The sequence below is a fragment of the Acanthopagrus latus genome, chromosome 13 (genome assembly GCF_904848185.1).
Source record: "Acanthopagrus latus isolate v.2019 chromosome 13, fAcaLat1.1, whole genome shotgun sequence".
Classification (NCBI taxonomy): Eukaryota; Metazoa; Chordata; class Actinopteri; order Spariformes; family Sparidae; genus Acanthopagrus; species Acanthopagrus latus.
In genome coordinates, this window is record NC_051051.1 from 24,954,187 (window position 1) to 24,970,672 (window position 16,486).

The window sequence follows — 16,486 nt, forward strand, 5'->3', positions numbered from 1 at the left end:
GCCACCATTTCCCAAGGCAAGACATCAGTTTTTATGGCGATTGAAGGATATTGGATGCATATTTTGTCTTTGTAAGTTCCCTAACAGGCCCTAACAACTTGCCTTTTGGCAAATAATGATAATAACAATAATCTATCACAGTGTGTTCAGCAGGGTTGAGACCTGCTGACTGTGAAGGTCATATCATACGACTGAGTGAGTCCTCACATCCTGTGTAGACGTGTCTGCATTCATTTAATTCCTCCATCCATTCAGACGGGTTCTTTTCTTTAGTTTGTCATCAAAATCGATTCAATCATATTGAATTTATGTTCTCATGATTTTTGGTGCACTAGCAAAGCTTTGTATGTAAATACAGCAGTGAAAAAAGGTACATGAAGGAGCATCGGTGAATCCGTCGCCACATTCACACTGCCCGTTGGATGTGGGGATCCTGCGCCAATTTCCCGCTCCTGTCTCAGTGTGAACCTCTCGGCGGCGGCAAGGGGTGAAATTTTGCTCGAGGGCATGTCGATCAGACGGTCGGTTAACTACACAGGTCCCTCACTCAACTTAATACAGAGAAATGTCCCACAAAACAACGTTACAGGATCAAACAAAAGTAACATAGTAACTGTAACTGTTTTTGGCAACTTATATGAGGAAAACAAAGACCACAGATATACAGGGGGAAGCGTCCTTCCTCCTGTCTGTCCTCCCAACGCTTGTTTCTGCCCGAAAAATAGTATCTGCCATCGGCAAAAAACTTTAACTCACCGAGTGTTTGTGATGAAAAAATAATCTCCATGACGGTCAGCCCTCCTGACCGAGACTTCAGTGAACTTTCCCCCAGAAAGCAGCCTCCATCCCTGTGAGTGACATAGTCAGACAGCTTCCACTTTACTGATGGTGATTATGTAATTATGTCATTTAGAGCAAAAAACCTAACATTGTTACTCCTGTCCATATGATTATAAACTGTCCGCGGGTTTAGATTGACAGGGCGGACGCCGGGGAAACAGCACACCGACGTCATCATCATGACGTGTACCATCACGCCTCTTTAGGAGCCGCAGCACCAGCTTTCTGTGTGAATTACACAGCGGTTCATCTTTAAAGCAGAGATGCTTCGCTCTGTGTGAATCACCATCGGCGGAGGATTGGCGAATCAATGCTGCGGCGTTGATGCATCTTCTCCTGTGTGAAAGCGGCTCATGTTTACCTGCCAGCAGGCTTCCTTCACTGACTTTACCAGCATGTTGCTGTGTATATTGAACCTAAACCTGGACAATTAGAGGTTAAAAAGTAAAACACTTTTGAAAGTTTTGTCTGTGAAGTCTCACAGACATCGACAGATACAGTACGTCTTTGCTGCGGCTCTACCAGGCCTGTCCTGCAGCCATCTTCCCTTCCTGTTTGTTTCAGGGTCTTTTTTTACCTTCTGTCTGGTCCTCAGAAGTGAAACACATGATCAGTTGTATTCAGGTCATGTTTCCCATTCAAGAACTGTTGGCTTGTCTGTATGTTTTGGATCGCTGTCCTGCAAGGGATGTGGATGTGAATAACTCCAAATTAAAGCTCCAGACAGCACTTTCACCACACAGCCATTGTCCAATTTTAAATCTAACGTGCTGGAGACGAAAGAATACAAATCTCTCACAGTTTTGTCTTGACTTGACTGCACTTCAGCTTCCCTGAAGCCTCCTTGAATCCTGGAGCAACAGTCTGAATGCAGGCAACGAAGTCTGTGATGTCAACACACACTGACGCATAGTAAACATGTTTACGGTGCTAGACGTGTTTGAAGATTGAGCACAGACTTTATAATTGATTTACCAGCTTCCGTGACCTACATAACAGAATGTTATTGCCATGCAGCGCGTATGGAGCCCATGCTCGATGTTGGCAAGCCCTAAAATAAAGCTCTGTAGCCTGGGACTTCCTCTGACAGCTCATCTTAGACTGATTTATGTAAATTTAACCAGAGCTAAAACCCTCCATATAGTGGCTTGAATGGTAACTTGCAGTCATTACAGTAATGTCCTCCAGTAACTTCCAGTCTTATTTTACAGGAGAGCAGCACATCCCACCTGTCTGCAAAAAGATGGAGGTAGAAGCTGGTCAATAAATATTTCATGAGTTTCATTATTGCATATTTATAGTGTGTCTGCCACTCAGTAAATCTGTCCGTGCCATGGAACAATCTTTAACCCAACAGCCACAAAGTCGAGCTGTGCAGCGTCGACGAGGCAGAGTCATCTAATTTAACTGTCCTGCCAAGTGAAGCCCACAAAGCCTTTACCACCAGGGAAACGCCAACAAGGGCAGAATCTTGTTAGCCGATCTACTGCAGTGTGAAGTTTGTCTTTGGGGGCATCAGGACGCTATATATATGCAACAGAAGAAAAGCCACAGCAAATGAGGGGGATGTACTTTGTAAATCACGATGAGTCTGGGTTTTTATCTGCGGCTGCCTAATGCAGCGCATGTCTAATTGCTCGGCAGGGGAGCGAGCGAGAAATGATATGGGCATATAAAAGGGTAAATTGAATGTTAAAGGGAAAGGCTTTGAATGGCTGAGAAAATATGTTTTGAGGTTTAGAAAAGAAAAGGAGATTTATTCTGCACACACACTGAAGCTGGGGCTGGAAAGGTTGGAGAAACCACAAACGGCAAAGCTACAGTTTGAAAGTATCCAACTGGAAACATCCCACTCCGTCCCATCAGGCAGAGCACAGTGATATGTTTTGGAGGGGTGGTTCTGACAACACCAACACTGACTGCTCTGTAGCTCTAGCTGGCCGGCAGGGAGATGTGTTAGTAGCTAATTTGCTACATTCAAAAACACTCTCTTAGTTTTTTCAGTCACAAATGTATCTCAGTCCAAAAAGGGCTACTCGGCATGACAACTGGGTTAGCTTGGCACGCGCGCTGTGTGCTTTGTGCTAATGTTAGCTGCTGTAGTGGCTCTTATATTTGGCTGGTTTGCAGCTGATGAACAGTCTGTCACTGCTGCTGCCATTCTCTTGTTCTTTAGGTTAGGGACTGTGTGCTTAAAGTGCTACTGCAGCTGTCGAACAACAGGTTCATGGCTGTGGGCTGTGAGTTCTGCACATCTTTGTAATCCCTAATGGGACAGTGCCTTGCCTTTAAAGGGGGCACCATGTAGATGTTTACCATTTACAACAATAATGAGGTAATAATACAAAGTTAGGAATATTTATTCTGTTCAGTAAGTGAATAAAAAAGCTGTTTAAAAGCTGTTAAATCAGTCACATAAAATCATATACTTTGTTGGAGAATGTTTCTGCAAGCCACAGATATGTTGCAGCTTCACATTCCTTTACATTTTATGTTAAAATCGATATTGTGAAAACCCTTCGCTTATGGTCATCTTAGGTTGAGGCACATATAACAATTTGTAAGGGTTAGGATTGTTGGGTTTAACTGGTTCTGTCGCCACGAACACAACTGTGAAATGTCTTGTTGAAAATATCCAGTGCTTTCAAGCAAAAAACACTGAAACGCTGCCTTGAACAGTCTTGACAGCTGTCAGGACTCCACACTCATTGCAGAAATGTCAAATTGGTATAGTAACATTGCTTTACATATCCATGGTTTGCAGAAACATACAGTCAACATGTTGCTCTGGCGGCTGGGCAGGAAGTTGCAGTAACAACATAAATGTCATTAAGCATCAACATGGACTGATGGAACAACCCTGTCTCTGAGAAAATGATGTTTATGTAGATCTAATGTGGAGCATCTTTCTTGCTTCTGTGGCCACATTTGAAATAAGCATTGAAATATACAATGCTATATTAATAGAGACTTCTTTAGACTGCTGAAGTCAAATTTCTAGTACTGAACTGCCACAGAGAAGCTGAAGTGGAACAAGATGTGACGATGACATCTTGATACTGCGCTGTCTAGCTGAATATAAAGAAAGGAACAACACAGAATCACTCACTTCTCAGCAGTCCTTGGTTAGAAAAACGATGAATGAAAAATAGGCACATTGCACATCAAGTAACTCAGTATGAAGTTTTTAAACTGCAGGCTGGAGCTGAGGACATGCGTCAGAGAAATCATTACAATTGCTTTCGTTGAACTGAAAGGCGGAAAAGAAGGGACCATTGGGGCAATTTCACAAATTTTGGGCTTTAATTTAAGGCACTTAACTGTGGTCCATGAAAGACTCTCATAATGCAGCAAATATTAACTCGCAGCAGACTCGGTTGGCTCCATTGAGGCACAAATGCTCAGTGCAAAGAAAAATCACTGACTCCTGAGTAAAGGCAGTTTTTGTGCCGCAGCTTTTCTGCAGTTGAAGAAAGGGTCGTACTTATTTCAGCTTTTATCACCAATTTATCACCATCTATAAGAGGCATCAAAATGTACTTGTTTGATCCAAAATGTTCAAAATCATCTTGAAAACTGACCTGAAGACTTCTCTAGGAACAGCCACAATGAGAATGCATGAGAGTCTGCTCTTCTAACTCCAAACAGCAACCAATGAAAAACAGGAATATCCTTCATGAAAGGGAAAAGAGGATAATACCTTCTCCAAATGTCAATTTTTCCAAAACTTGAGTGGTTCCATCAGGCAGGGTTATAATTCAGCCCGTGCTATGTGAAAATGAATAATTTGGGTTGATATTAAAACACTTGAAACACTCAATCAGGATTCTCTGAGAGAAAAAAATCTCACTTTAAACACCATCAAGATTTTTAATCAGTCCATCTGTAGAACTTTTGTATTTTCTCTGCATTTTTCTCTTCACTCTCTATTATGTGAGCTTGTGTAAAGCTTCAGTCCTCAAATGGAAACACACAATCTGGTTGAAAAAAAAGGAGAAGATTTAAACTGAACCACTCTGTTCATTAAATCTGCTTTTTGGATGTTTTTCTTTGCCATGCAGCTAAGTGATGTGGTCGATGTCATTCAAAGCATAACTGACCTTTAGAATCGATTCATTCACAGACATGACTACATATTGATGACATGAACCTTTCCATGTCTCTTCTTTAACACTCATTATATTTATCAGAGATGCAACACTTTGAAGTCAGTCGTTGGGCAGAGATTCATGAATAAGATGCATTTCTGATAAACATAATGTTGACAGCATGTGGAAAATGTCTGCTAACTGCACATCAGACAACACCAAGCAGAGGCTGTTCAATTCATACTTTCCAATCGATAATTTCAGATGTATTGCTAGTGTAACATAGAGTCTTAGTCAGTGTAAAGCAAGTCTTTAAGGGATGAAAGTAACAAAGAAAATAATGATAAAATTAAAGAGATGAAAAAGCATCTAAGATTAAAAATGGAGTGATAAATTATGATTAAGATTAAAACACTCATAATATAGAAAACAGAGTCATGTTTAAGCATCCTCCCCATCATTCATCATTCCCAACACAAAAATTGTCATTCACCAATGACACACAATTCAGCAAACGGAGAATAACGTTTTCACCATAAATAAGTACCATCAAAGAAGTTTTAGGAAAATGTCTGACCTCTAAAAGAAAGCATTGCAGATTTCTCCTCCACATCAAGGACAGAAGATGATGAGGGAAAAACAACATTCTTACCCCCAAAAAAACTTCACGGACATACAATCAGCCCTACTGACTTTCTCCTGATCACAACCTTTCCATTCGACCTCATTTGGCCAGCATCATCTCTACTTTCACATCTCGCCTCCAGATGTTGTCTCTCTGCACCATGTGTCTCAAGGAGCCGTCAGAAGATGTGACCCCAATACCTTCGGCCCAGTCCCCAGCGATCCCAGCCCGCCGCTGTGATGCCTCTGCAGCCATTATTTCCCATTAGTGCCTGACAGCGGGGCTGTTTGTAGCAGTGAGACCCTGTGGAGAATCGGGTCATCACAGTGCCCCCGTCCCTTTGTTAGCACACATTCTGGTCGACCTCACCTGAACCGTTCCCGGGCGCTAGTTTTTCTCCAAGGTCGTCTGAAAAAAAGGACACGTAAACCTACATTTGCTGTAAATAGGTTGTTATGACGAAATGCAAATGCTACAGAGTGCAGCTGAAACTATGCCAATGCAAAACCAAATAACAAATAAGTATCTGGCATGTTTATAAACTACATTCCATGTTTTTCCATGAGAGGGAAAGTAGAGGAAAAACATGGGCATAGCCGTGCTTTGAGCTAAATGCTAATGCCAGTTTTCTAACATTCTCTCCATGACAATGCTATCATGTTGGTTTGCTGTCTTTATTTAGCATGTTAGCAATGCCAGTTCTCACCAAGTACAGCTGAGGCTGATCAGGGTGACATTGTTTTGCAGGTATATTTAATCATTATTGAGTTTCACCTGATGATGATGATGATGATGTCACAAGATGAAAGTTATTCATCATCTGGGTACCACAAACTGTTTTTCACTAAATATATATTCACTGGATAACTTGTGACAAGCTGCTGGTGGTAGGTAAAACAAATTACAGAATCACCAAGATCATGAAGTTTAGTCTGTTCTGAACCTCAAATGTATCCAGCCAAATGGATGCTAAGATATTTTTGTGGATCAAAGTGTTCAGTTGTTCTATTCTGTACAGTGACTTTTACCTTGTGAGCATTTTCTGGGACAAAGAAAATGCTTCAAAGCTTGTTCAAAAGTTTTCACCAACTATTTAAAAGAAGTTGATCAAACATTCACATTTAGGTAATATTTCACCAGGGTGGGTAAAAAATGAGGTTAGAAATTCTGATATTTTGGCTCTAAATCAGTCTTGTTGGTGGCTCTCAGCATATATAATCCCATATTAATGACATTTTATGACATGTCAGACATGCTGAAACATTTTTCTGACCAGTGCAAAATGACTTCAGAGAAAAACCTCCACAATAATCAGTAGTTTCTCTGTCAAACTACACCTGAATAAATGATTAAAATGAGTACACAGATTTGTGTTGGGTGAAATCCCACTGGATGCTTACTCAACATTTCCCCATATGTGGGATGATGGGGTTGAAAATCGTACCAGCTCCACCCACCACAGAGTACAAGATACATGGCTAACAACATGTGGACGCTCCTGTCGAAACAGTTTTGTGTACTTTTGGTCCGAGGCTGTGTTTCATAGTTTGGCCTTTATTTTCAGCAAAGCCAAAATCTTAATGCTGTGGAGTACAGTGATGTTAGGTGTTCTTCCAACTTTGTGTCAACAGTTTGTGTTAATGTCCCGATGCTCGTAGACCCGCCCTCGACCCCATTCAAACAACTTTTGTGATGAACTTGAACACCGACCGCCTGCCAGGAAAAATCTCCTCTAACCAGCTGTAAAGAAGTAAAGCAATTACAGTTGTCTTTGCAGAGAGAGAAAACAGTTTGGAGTGTCCTTCAGTGTACAGTTCATCTCAAAGCTAAGAGAACAACATCATGCCAGCGGATCACCAAAATACAACACACACACATACAGTCGGAGCAGCAGAGCTAATCACGGCTGCAGCATCTGCACCGCGTCCTCTCAGCTAACGAACAGATATGACGAGCACTTCACTCGTCTTATCATCTGATTCATCGTCTGCTGTCCTTGGATGTTTTTTTTGTTTTTTTTGTCTTCCCGGTCTTGTTCCTTCAGGCTGATTGGGAATAAAAATGCAATTAGAGACACTTTTCTACTGACCCGATTTTATGAGCGATTTAAATTCAAGAGGCCCAAATTTACTGCACATGGCGGCTTCATTCATTTATGCAACTGTGCATAATCAGGCGGTCTGTGGAATGCCCTGTCTTGCACACACACACACACACACACACACACACACACAAGAGAGAAGTTGGAATAAATTTGTCCTTTAAGCTAATCAATCTCTCATATACTGTATTTCTTTCCCTCACACACACACACACACACACACACACACACACACACACACACACACACACACACACAGAGCTTCTGTCCTTTTTAACCGGATCAATGTGTTTAGTTTACCTCGACACCCAGGGCCTGCTGAAAATATCCTATCTTTAAAATCTTCCTTCCCTCTCTCCTTAAACGTCTGCTTTGGCGCGGCATGATGAATGATCGCTCCAACCAATCAATTCTATTTAGATAAGCTCGCCTCCAGAGAGGACAGGAGAGGGAAGAGGGATGGATTTTTTGAGTTATTCAACTCAGAGGCCCAAGGTTATTGTTATTTGGGCTGCTCTCCAACCTGCTTCTTTCACAGGTAAGGCCCGGCTGGTAGCTGTATTCCAGGAGATTAACCTTTGGGAGAGTACTGTGAGTACAAAGCAGCAGTGTGCAGGATGAGCCTAATGAAGCCTGAGTGCATCATTTGCTCACAGAGGTGGAAAATGTGAGTATGTGTTGGTTGTGTGTTACTGCAGATAAATTGCAGCCAAAGCTTGAAAGTGTTCACTCTCCACCGTAGAGGAGAGTTTAAACTTCATAGTCCAGAGGGGAAATCTGTCTTGAACACAGAACTGCATTCTTTTGTTTCACATGAAAAAATAAACATCAGGAAACATTTGAAGCATTCGACAGGACGCCAGGCAGCCGCCTCGCAGGAGAACATCTTAAACATGACAGAGACATTTGACAATTAGGTGGGGTTGAAAAAACACTACAAATTAAAGTGAAAAATGTGCTGAACAACTGATGTATTGTAAATTGCTCTATTGCACAAATGCAAGTTTTACCATCAGAGGTGGAGGCTGGAACAAACAGCAGCTCTGAGCAGGTTGATTTTCAACTTTGGCGCTTGGAGTCTTCTTGCTGATGCCAGATGTTTGTATTTCAGAGGAGAGGGGCTGTTGAGAAACAGGTGCTGACTAGAAAGTTATTGGTTTTAATGTTTTGGGGTTTTTCCTCTTTTTTTCATGTCGTTTTAATTATCAGCCTTGTCTCTAAGTGTGTACATGCATCTACAGACATCATCCTCTCGACAGATACCTTCTCATATCTGCAAAATATGTGTAATGATTTATTGTGCCTCAGGTCTTCAACTCTGCTTAGTTTCCACACAGAGCCCCCAAATACGTTAAATATATTAACCTGACCCACAATACCAGATATCAGTATTGGAACAAGTAGAGGGTTAATGGAAAGTTCAATTTTCTTTTCTTTAAACATGTACTGTAATTTCATTTTTTTTTTTCAGTCAGGCTGGCCAGTTTGGTTACAGCTGGCACCCTCGTTACCCTTCACTCTGTCCCTCATGTGTATGTAAAGACTACCACGGTGCCCACATGTTGTGAAATTCAACTAAAGTTACTGACAAGTGACACACAGAAGTACAACTTGCAGGTTTTAAAACTGTATTCACTACTTCAACTGTGACAGACAGAAATCTGGGACTTCAAGCAGCACTTCCCCCCTGAGAGGTGCTCATTCATCTCCCTCCATGTTCCTCTAACAATGATATCAAGTGTTCATCGATGGCCGTTACTGTGCAAAATGACCCTTCACCAGTGTTGTATCTGACGCACAGAAGTGATGTTTAACCCAAGAGCTCCACTCAGTGGCTCAACAGCAGTGTTACCCGAGGGAGCAGAAATCACCACCAGACAAACATGCGCAATGTTTTGGTTGTGTTTATTGTCAGTTACAGAAAAATAAAAAGATTTGCCTTCAGTCCCTGAGAACTGTCTCTTTAGGATCACCTGTGCATATTTTAAAGCAAAACCATTTCACGTGGCAACAGCAGTTGTACAACAGAAAGATTCAAGAGCATAATTGCATTACAATTTCTCCCAAAAATCCTTTTTGCTCACCTATAGTTCACAGTTTATACACCTTATATGATACAAATGTCTGTCATAACCCTCTGAGACAAGTGAAGAGGTGGTTTGACAGGGTCTCTCAATATGTTTTGTTTTTTAGGTCATAAGAATTCCTCATAACCGCATGTGGTTTCAACTACTTCAAGAGCTTGACACAAACTTTTCATACTTTATTTTTATTGGAAACAACAAACAAGTCTCTATCTTTAAGGCCTGTTGAGAAACTATTCAACTTCATTTCCAAAATATACAAAGTAGCATCTTTACATTAACACGTACGAAAATCCTCGACACAAAACAGGCAAACTTGCTCCAAACGAGTCAATGTTTATCTTTCACACTTCTTCGATCTAATTATTCATTGTGTCGTTAAGTATAACTCACAAATAAATACAGAGGCAAATGCTGCATCACTTTATAGAATAAAAAAAAAAAACGACAGTCACACTCCACAATGTGATAGATGATATCTGAATATTTATGAGCACAATTTTTACGAGACGTTTTCCTTCCCGGCAGAAATATTTTGGAGGTCTAATACTAAAATAATCACATCCATATTTCAGTTCCTTTGCTGCCGGTAAAAATAGCTGGAAGCTTCGTGTTGACTGTTACGAGAAAATACATGTAATCAACTGTGGTCCTGTCTAACAAACAGATAAAGAGACATGGAGATGGCAATCAAGTCTGTGAAGAGGCTTTTTCAGGTGTCATTTCAGGAGTCTTAGTTGACAGGAAGCAGTGACATGAGAACAATCTACATGAGGCAATAACGATATTTCACTGCAACGTTTTTTGCTCTATAGAAGCTGAAAAAACGAGAAAACGAGCTCTTACACCTGCTGCTGCACCAAACTGTGTGCAGACAAACCCCAAAGAATGAAAACTGAAGGTAAACCACCACACAAACATGAAAAACACCAACAAAACTTAAAATAGTGAAGACAAGATGAAATACAACTCTGAGTTCAGTTGATGCAGTTCGGCTCTGGTCTAACTTACTAGCACCATTAGTTGATCATCATTCGATTGAGTGATTGATCGCAGATAAACGATTGATAAATAAATCAGTAATGTGGTGTCACATCATATACATGTGACCACAGATTAAAATTCAGTTTTGATGAGTCTTCCTCCGTTTGTCCTCCATTACCAGTAGAGCTGCTGTAGAGATTGGCTGTTGAGAATCCAGTTTGATTTAATGCTAGTTTTATAATATCAGTGAGACTTTTGTAACTTTGACAAAAGGCCAGTGTGGATATATTTCTGTGCAGGAAGGAGTAACAACATGACTCAGAACGAAAGCAGTATTTTGATGGCCAAGAATCTAACTCGTTCATGGAAAGACAGAATAACTATAATGTTCTTTGTTTTACCTTTTTAATCAAAAAGAATGACATAGTACTCTGGAAGTTAGGACTCTTTATCACCTGACAATAAAGTTGTTTCATGGTTTCAACGTGTTGACCATGGGTTTGTTTTCCATCTCCAAAATCCAAGATTTGGAGCCAAGATCAATGAACTGATCCAGAATTACCAACATCTAAATGATAATTAACCCACCATTTATTAAAGATTTTTGATCTCTTCCAGTCGTGTGCATCTAGACTCCTCACACTTCAGAAACTGTGTTTCTTCTGATGGGATTCAGACTGAGACAGGTTATATGCTGCTCTCATAGGACACACTTGTTCTTGTGCCTGGTGCCTGATCCTCGAGGGTGACCTTCTCATTAACTGTGTGGACTGAAGCCTTTGTGTTGATGCCACTTCCTTTGTTCCCGTGTCTTTCACTTGACAGCAGTGCCTGACACACCTCTTCCTCCTCCTCCTCTCCATTTCTGTCAGGTGAGGATGGGCCTATAGCTTGTCTGGTACCAGGCAGCAATGTCCTGACGTGCTCCCCCGTTTCCGTCGCCTCCTCTTCGAATGTGCGGCAGTTCAGGATGAGTGGCGGCAGAGGAACGCTCCGTGCCAGATCCTCCATATGACGAGCGAACTCCATCGTCTTGTACTGCGTGACCTTGGCCAACTCCAGCGTCTTGGCAGATGTGATGATGGGAATCTGCTTGGCGACCTCAAACGCCTTCTGCAGTTTCTCTGCACCCTCGGTGCGAAAGAACTCGTTGATGGCTCTCTCTGTCTTCTTGAGGTGGCTGCTGACCATGCACAGCCGCGCCACGTTTAGGATCATGGTGATGGTGAAGGCCACCAGGCAGACAATGACAAAGTACAGGCCGAGGCCGCTGTTGTTGTGGGCTACACGCACGGTGATGGTGTAGTTCTTGCTCCCACCGACAGCACTGGAGGCGACACAGGTGTAGCGTCCACGGTCCTCAAAGGAGACAACAGTGATGTTAAGGACCCCGTTCTCCTCAATCCGCCACTTCCCGCCTAGTGTCAAGAAACACGATGCAACAAGACAAAGACAGGTTTCATTTTAGGAATGTGAGTTGAGAATTTGGAACACTTATCAGCTCCTTCATCAAGCAGTTTGGAATGCAGCATGAAAAAAACACTTACACCAGCCAAAAAACAGACAACATTTAGCTCTCATTTCACTTCAGTTTCACTTGAAGGTGCAACATGTAGAATAACCACTAACTGCTGCCTACTGAAGCTACCTTTAGCTAGTTAGCTCGGTTAGCAGTGCAGCTAGAAGTACAGGCTGAGAGCTTGGAGTGTCGAGGGAGTGTCAGTGTTACTATGGTGGCATATGGCTTGAACAGGAACTTTCAGACCGAGACGGGCCAGGGCTAGCTGGTTAGCATTCTAATCTTAAATAAACATCATTACGTAAAAAGTATTGTTAAAGTATACTTCTAGGTATTTTTTAATGGTTTCAACTAAAATTCTTACATATTGCACCTTTAATGTCACACAAAACAGTACCTGGCGAGATGAAAGCAGCATTATGACTGAGATTTGATTCAATAAACAGTATTGTAATGAGTTTCCGTGTTGACGCTGCGTCGCCGTGTGTCAAGAGTTTACTGAAAGACACAACTTAGACTGACACAGCATTCAACTGATGAAGGTACATGGCGACGCAACAGCAGGTGGAATGAAAGCATGATATTATAAAGAAGTAGAATTATTTGTGCCATACCAGCATTTTTATTACCTTAAAAACTGGGCTGAATGTGAACATTTGCTTACATTTGCCTACCTGCCTACCTCATTTTCATGTCAGAGCGTGAGGGTTAGGGTTATTATTCATGTTACCATCATTTTACTTTTGTTTCTCTGGATGGCAACGTATACACATTTTTGGTCAGAAGAACATCTTGTCATCTGTCCAAAATGTTCTGTTATTTTGTTGTATTGTTTGGCACCATATGATTGTTTATTTTATTGTGAAATTATTTAGTTTTTCACAAGTTAGTTTTAGGCTATTTTTTATTGTAAAATCAGCCAGTATGCACAGTTTCCAGGCTACATTAGTTTATTTGACATAATGAGAAAGGTTCTGATAAATTATACACATCTACAAAAGTCTTACTGCCATTGTGGATCCAAAGTTAATAAAGCTGTCGGACAGAATGAGTATCAAATGTATTATTCATCTAGATTAATACTGTGTTTAATTATATGTAACCTTTCGTTGACTGCCGTGGTGCCATGTGTTTGTTCTGCTCCTCTCTCCTGTGTGTCTCTCACCAGGTGACGTCCTCACCCAGGTGCCTGGAAGATGAAGCCATGGGGAGCTGCAGCCGAGGCATCAGGCACATTTGGGAGCTTGTGTGCTGGATGTGTGTTTCTGTGTGCTGAAGGAGGTGTGTTTTTTCATCACCTAGGTGGACAGTACCTATGAGTGAGTATAAAAGGGGGGCTGTTCACCTCTCATCCAAGAGGCTTGTTCAGTTCTAACTAACTGGAGGGGAGTTCCAGGCTTTTAAACTCTGTGTGGGAGTGTCTTTACAGGGTTGTTATGGCCACTTGTGTGTTGCTGAGGCTTGGTGAGCCCAGGTGTGAATGGCTGTTAAGCTGCCTGGGGAGGGAACTCAGTACTGCACTGTAGGTGGGTCGTGGGCCACCTCCTCTATTCAAAGACGGTTGTTCCGCTCAGTGCCATAGCTTGATTATTATTTTGCTCAAGTTGAAACCACACATTGTTGTCAAAATATTTAACCTTGCTTTAAATGTGGTAATATATTCTTAATTTAAGATCATACCACAGTTTCCTTGCTTTCTTTTCCCCTAATCCCCTCAAACTCATGATGATCTCCACATTTACAGCATTTGTTTTAATCTGGATTTTTAGACTACATTTTACTGGGTGTTTAGTGAGGTGTGGAAGAACAGTTTTTTTTCCATTCAAAAAGATTACATAGTGCTAAAAGAAGTCAAGTTGCTCTGAGCACTGCGTGTTCTCCTCACCGAGCAGAGGCCCTTTCGAGTTGTACCACTTGATGTCATTGTGGCCTCCGGTCACGTTACACTCGATCAGAGCACTGGATCCCTCCTTGACCACAATGTGCCTCCTGGAGGAGACGTTGAAGGACGCCGCCTCCACCTCTGATCTGTTCTGAGCTCCGTCTGCCGTCCAACTACCAACCAGAAGGACAGTGAGAAGCAGGTGTGACAGGTGGTGTCTCTGAGCTGAAGACATTGCGAAAAGGAGTTCCAGCACCAGCTCACGTTCAGACGAGACAAACCTGCAGAACAGGAACAGTCAACGGTTATGGCTCCCACAGCAGCACAGGACTGTTAAAACCTCACCTCATTTAATGGTCCTGCCTATATATGATAAATTACAACAGTCTTCAGTATTTTGACATACACACACAAATCCTCAGGACCTACCACTCACATCAATTACTTTTTACAGTAATTAAATGTAGAAATGAGTTGTAGCTGTGAAATTTAACCACATTTTCTTCACACTTTTTCGTTTTTCTTTTCATGCATCACATTTTGAATTACAATAATATATATCTTATTTGTTACATGGACTTCTCTTAAATTGTTTTTTATGTGAAATAGTCACTTTGACTCTTTTGGACTTGTCAGCATTTCATAAAAACAGAGGTCAGTGCCTTAGAGCATTAAAATAAACAGTGAAGTAATGAAGGGAATTGTTAATGAGTTATGACGCAATATCCAAAGAGCACAGTTGGAGAGGAAGCCGGCAGACACATTTAAAAAACTCTAATTCCAGTGCACTAAATCTGTAGAAGAATAAAGTAAAATTATGTGTTCCTTACATTTATTCACAGACTGTAAATCTCTGGCAATATAAGGCTGCTATAGGAGAGAAAATACCTTATAAGTAAGGAAAACATGGAAGACAGTCTTGTAGGATAGTATTTCTTTTTATCTATGGCAAGCAACTTATTATCTTGTATCAGTGAACTTTGCCTCACCTCTGCCCCGTTTTAAGTCTTATCTTTAGTGTGCATCAAATATTTATAATTACTTTTAAATATCAGTCAGTATTATTACCTGTAATTTATGTTCACACTAATGTGCCTGTGATGCTCCTATTGGAAAATCTGCTATAAAAATCACCTTATTCAAATATTATTACTACAACCATCCCATAATATATGACTATGAATTAATTATTTGGATATTAGATTATAGGCGGATTGTAGCCGGCCACCAGAGGAGGAAAGGAGCACACTCATGAAACTCCTGGGCCAAAACCTCAAACAAACTGTGAGTCACATGAGATGAGAGCTTCTCACCTGCTGCTCTGACAGCGACCAGAACATCAGATCCACGACCGGCATAAGCGTCGGTTAAGTTCAGTAACTTGCTGTATGTTAAATATATATTCCTTTTACCTATTTTAGTCTGCTGCTCAGCTTTAATCCTCAAGCGTTAAGCGAAGCACACACGATCCGTCCAGTCCGGTCACTTCCTGCTTCAGGTAGGTGAGTGGGCGTGGCTTGTTTTCAACTCTGTCATCCAGGTAGGTAGGTGCCTTCTGAGCATGGCCTGAAGGGAAACAAATAACGGTGAGTTTTAACAAAACTTCTGTTTTTACTTAATTACGTTGATAACAATCATCAATCGTTCAGCATCTTCATTTCTTAATCTGAAGCCAGTTAAACATGTTGGGGATGTTACATATTCCAACAGATTTTCTGACTATTTGTTTCTTTCATTTCATTGCTTTTGCACAAAACATTTTGGATTGATTAAGGCAGAAGAAACACTATAAACCACAAGATAGAGTATCGTTATTTTACAAACTGTGCGATCAAAATGTAATTTTGGCTGTGCAAATAGCTATTTTTTTTCTACAATGTTGACTTTAATTGTGTTTATTCGTTGATAATTGTAAGTGTCCTGTTTTTTAACAAATACATGAAAAAAACATGACTTTTTTTTTTTAGCTGACATGGAAGACAAATTACAAATTCATTTCCGTATTTCAAACAGTTTTATTCTTGGCAATCACAGTTATTAACAGGTGTTTTTGTTGTTGCCGGAAGTCCAAAATATTTTATTTTGACGGTTTCGGAAGTCATGCTTTTATTTTATCAGCGTACTTTGACACGTTTAAGATTTACGTCAAGCTGCCAAACGAGCGATAAGAAAAGACCGGTAATATGAAAGAAATCACTTCAAAGTAAAATCAAACATCGTCACATAAGGGAGAAAACAATATATATATATCGTATAATACATCGACAAATCTGTTTTGGAAGTGTCTGTTTGAAAACAAATCTAAGTAAGAGCTCTAATATTTGGGGCAATATAGATTCCCACTTCGACACATCCTTTAATTT

At 40.9% G+C, this 16,486-nt stretch overlaps 1 protein-coding gene across 2 annotated transcripts; it reads right to left on the reverse strand.

Annotated features, from left to right (window-relative positions):
* Positions 1–9,542: 9,542 nt before the first annotated feature.
* On the reverse strand, positions 9,543–15,681 carry LOC119031881 (microfibrillar-associated protein 3-like). Of its 2 annotated transcripts, none has more exons than XM_037120659.1 (3): positions 15,536–15,681; positions 14,127–14,404; positions 9,543–12,140 (listed from the first exon to the last, which is right to left on the reverse strand). In XM_037120659.1, exons 2-3 carry the CDS (start codon positions 14,356–14,358, stop codon positions 11,410–11,412), a joined length of 963 nt encoding a protein of 320 aa, XP_036976554.1. In that variant the 5' UTR covers positions 14,359–14,404; positions 15,536–15,681; the 3' UTR covers positions 9,543–11,409. The 2 variants fall into 2 exon arrangements, with proteins under 2 accessions (XP_036976554.1, XP_036976553.1); XM_037120658.1 differs by having other exon boundaries at positions 15,437–15,645.
* Positions 15,682–16,486: the final 805 nt, after the last annotated feature.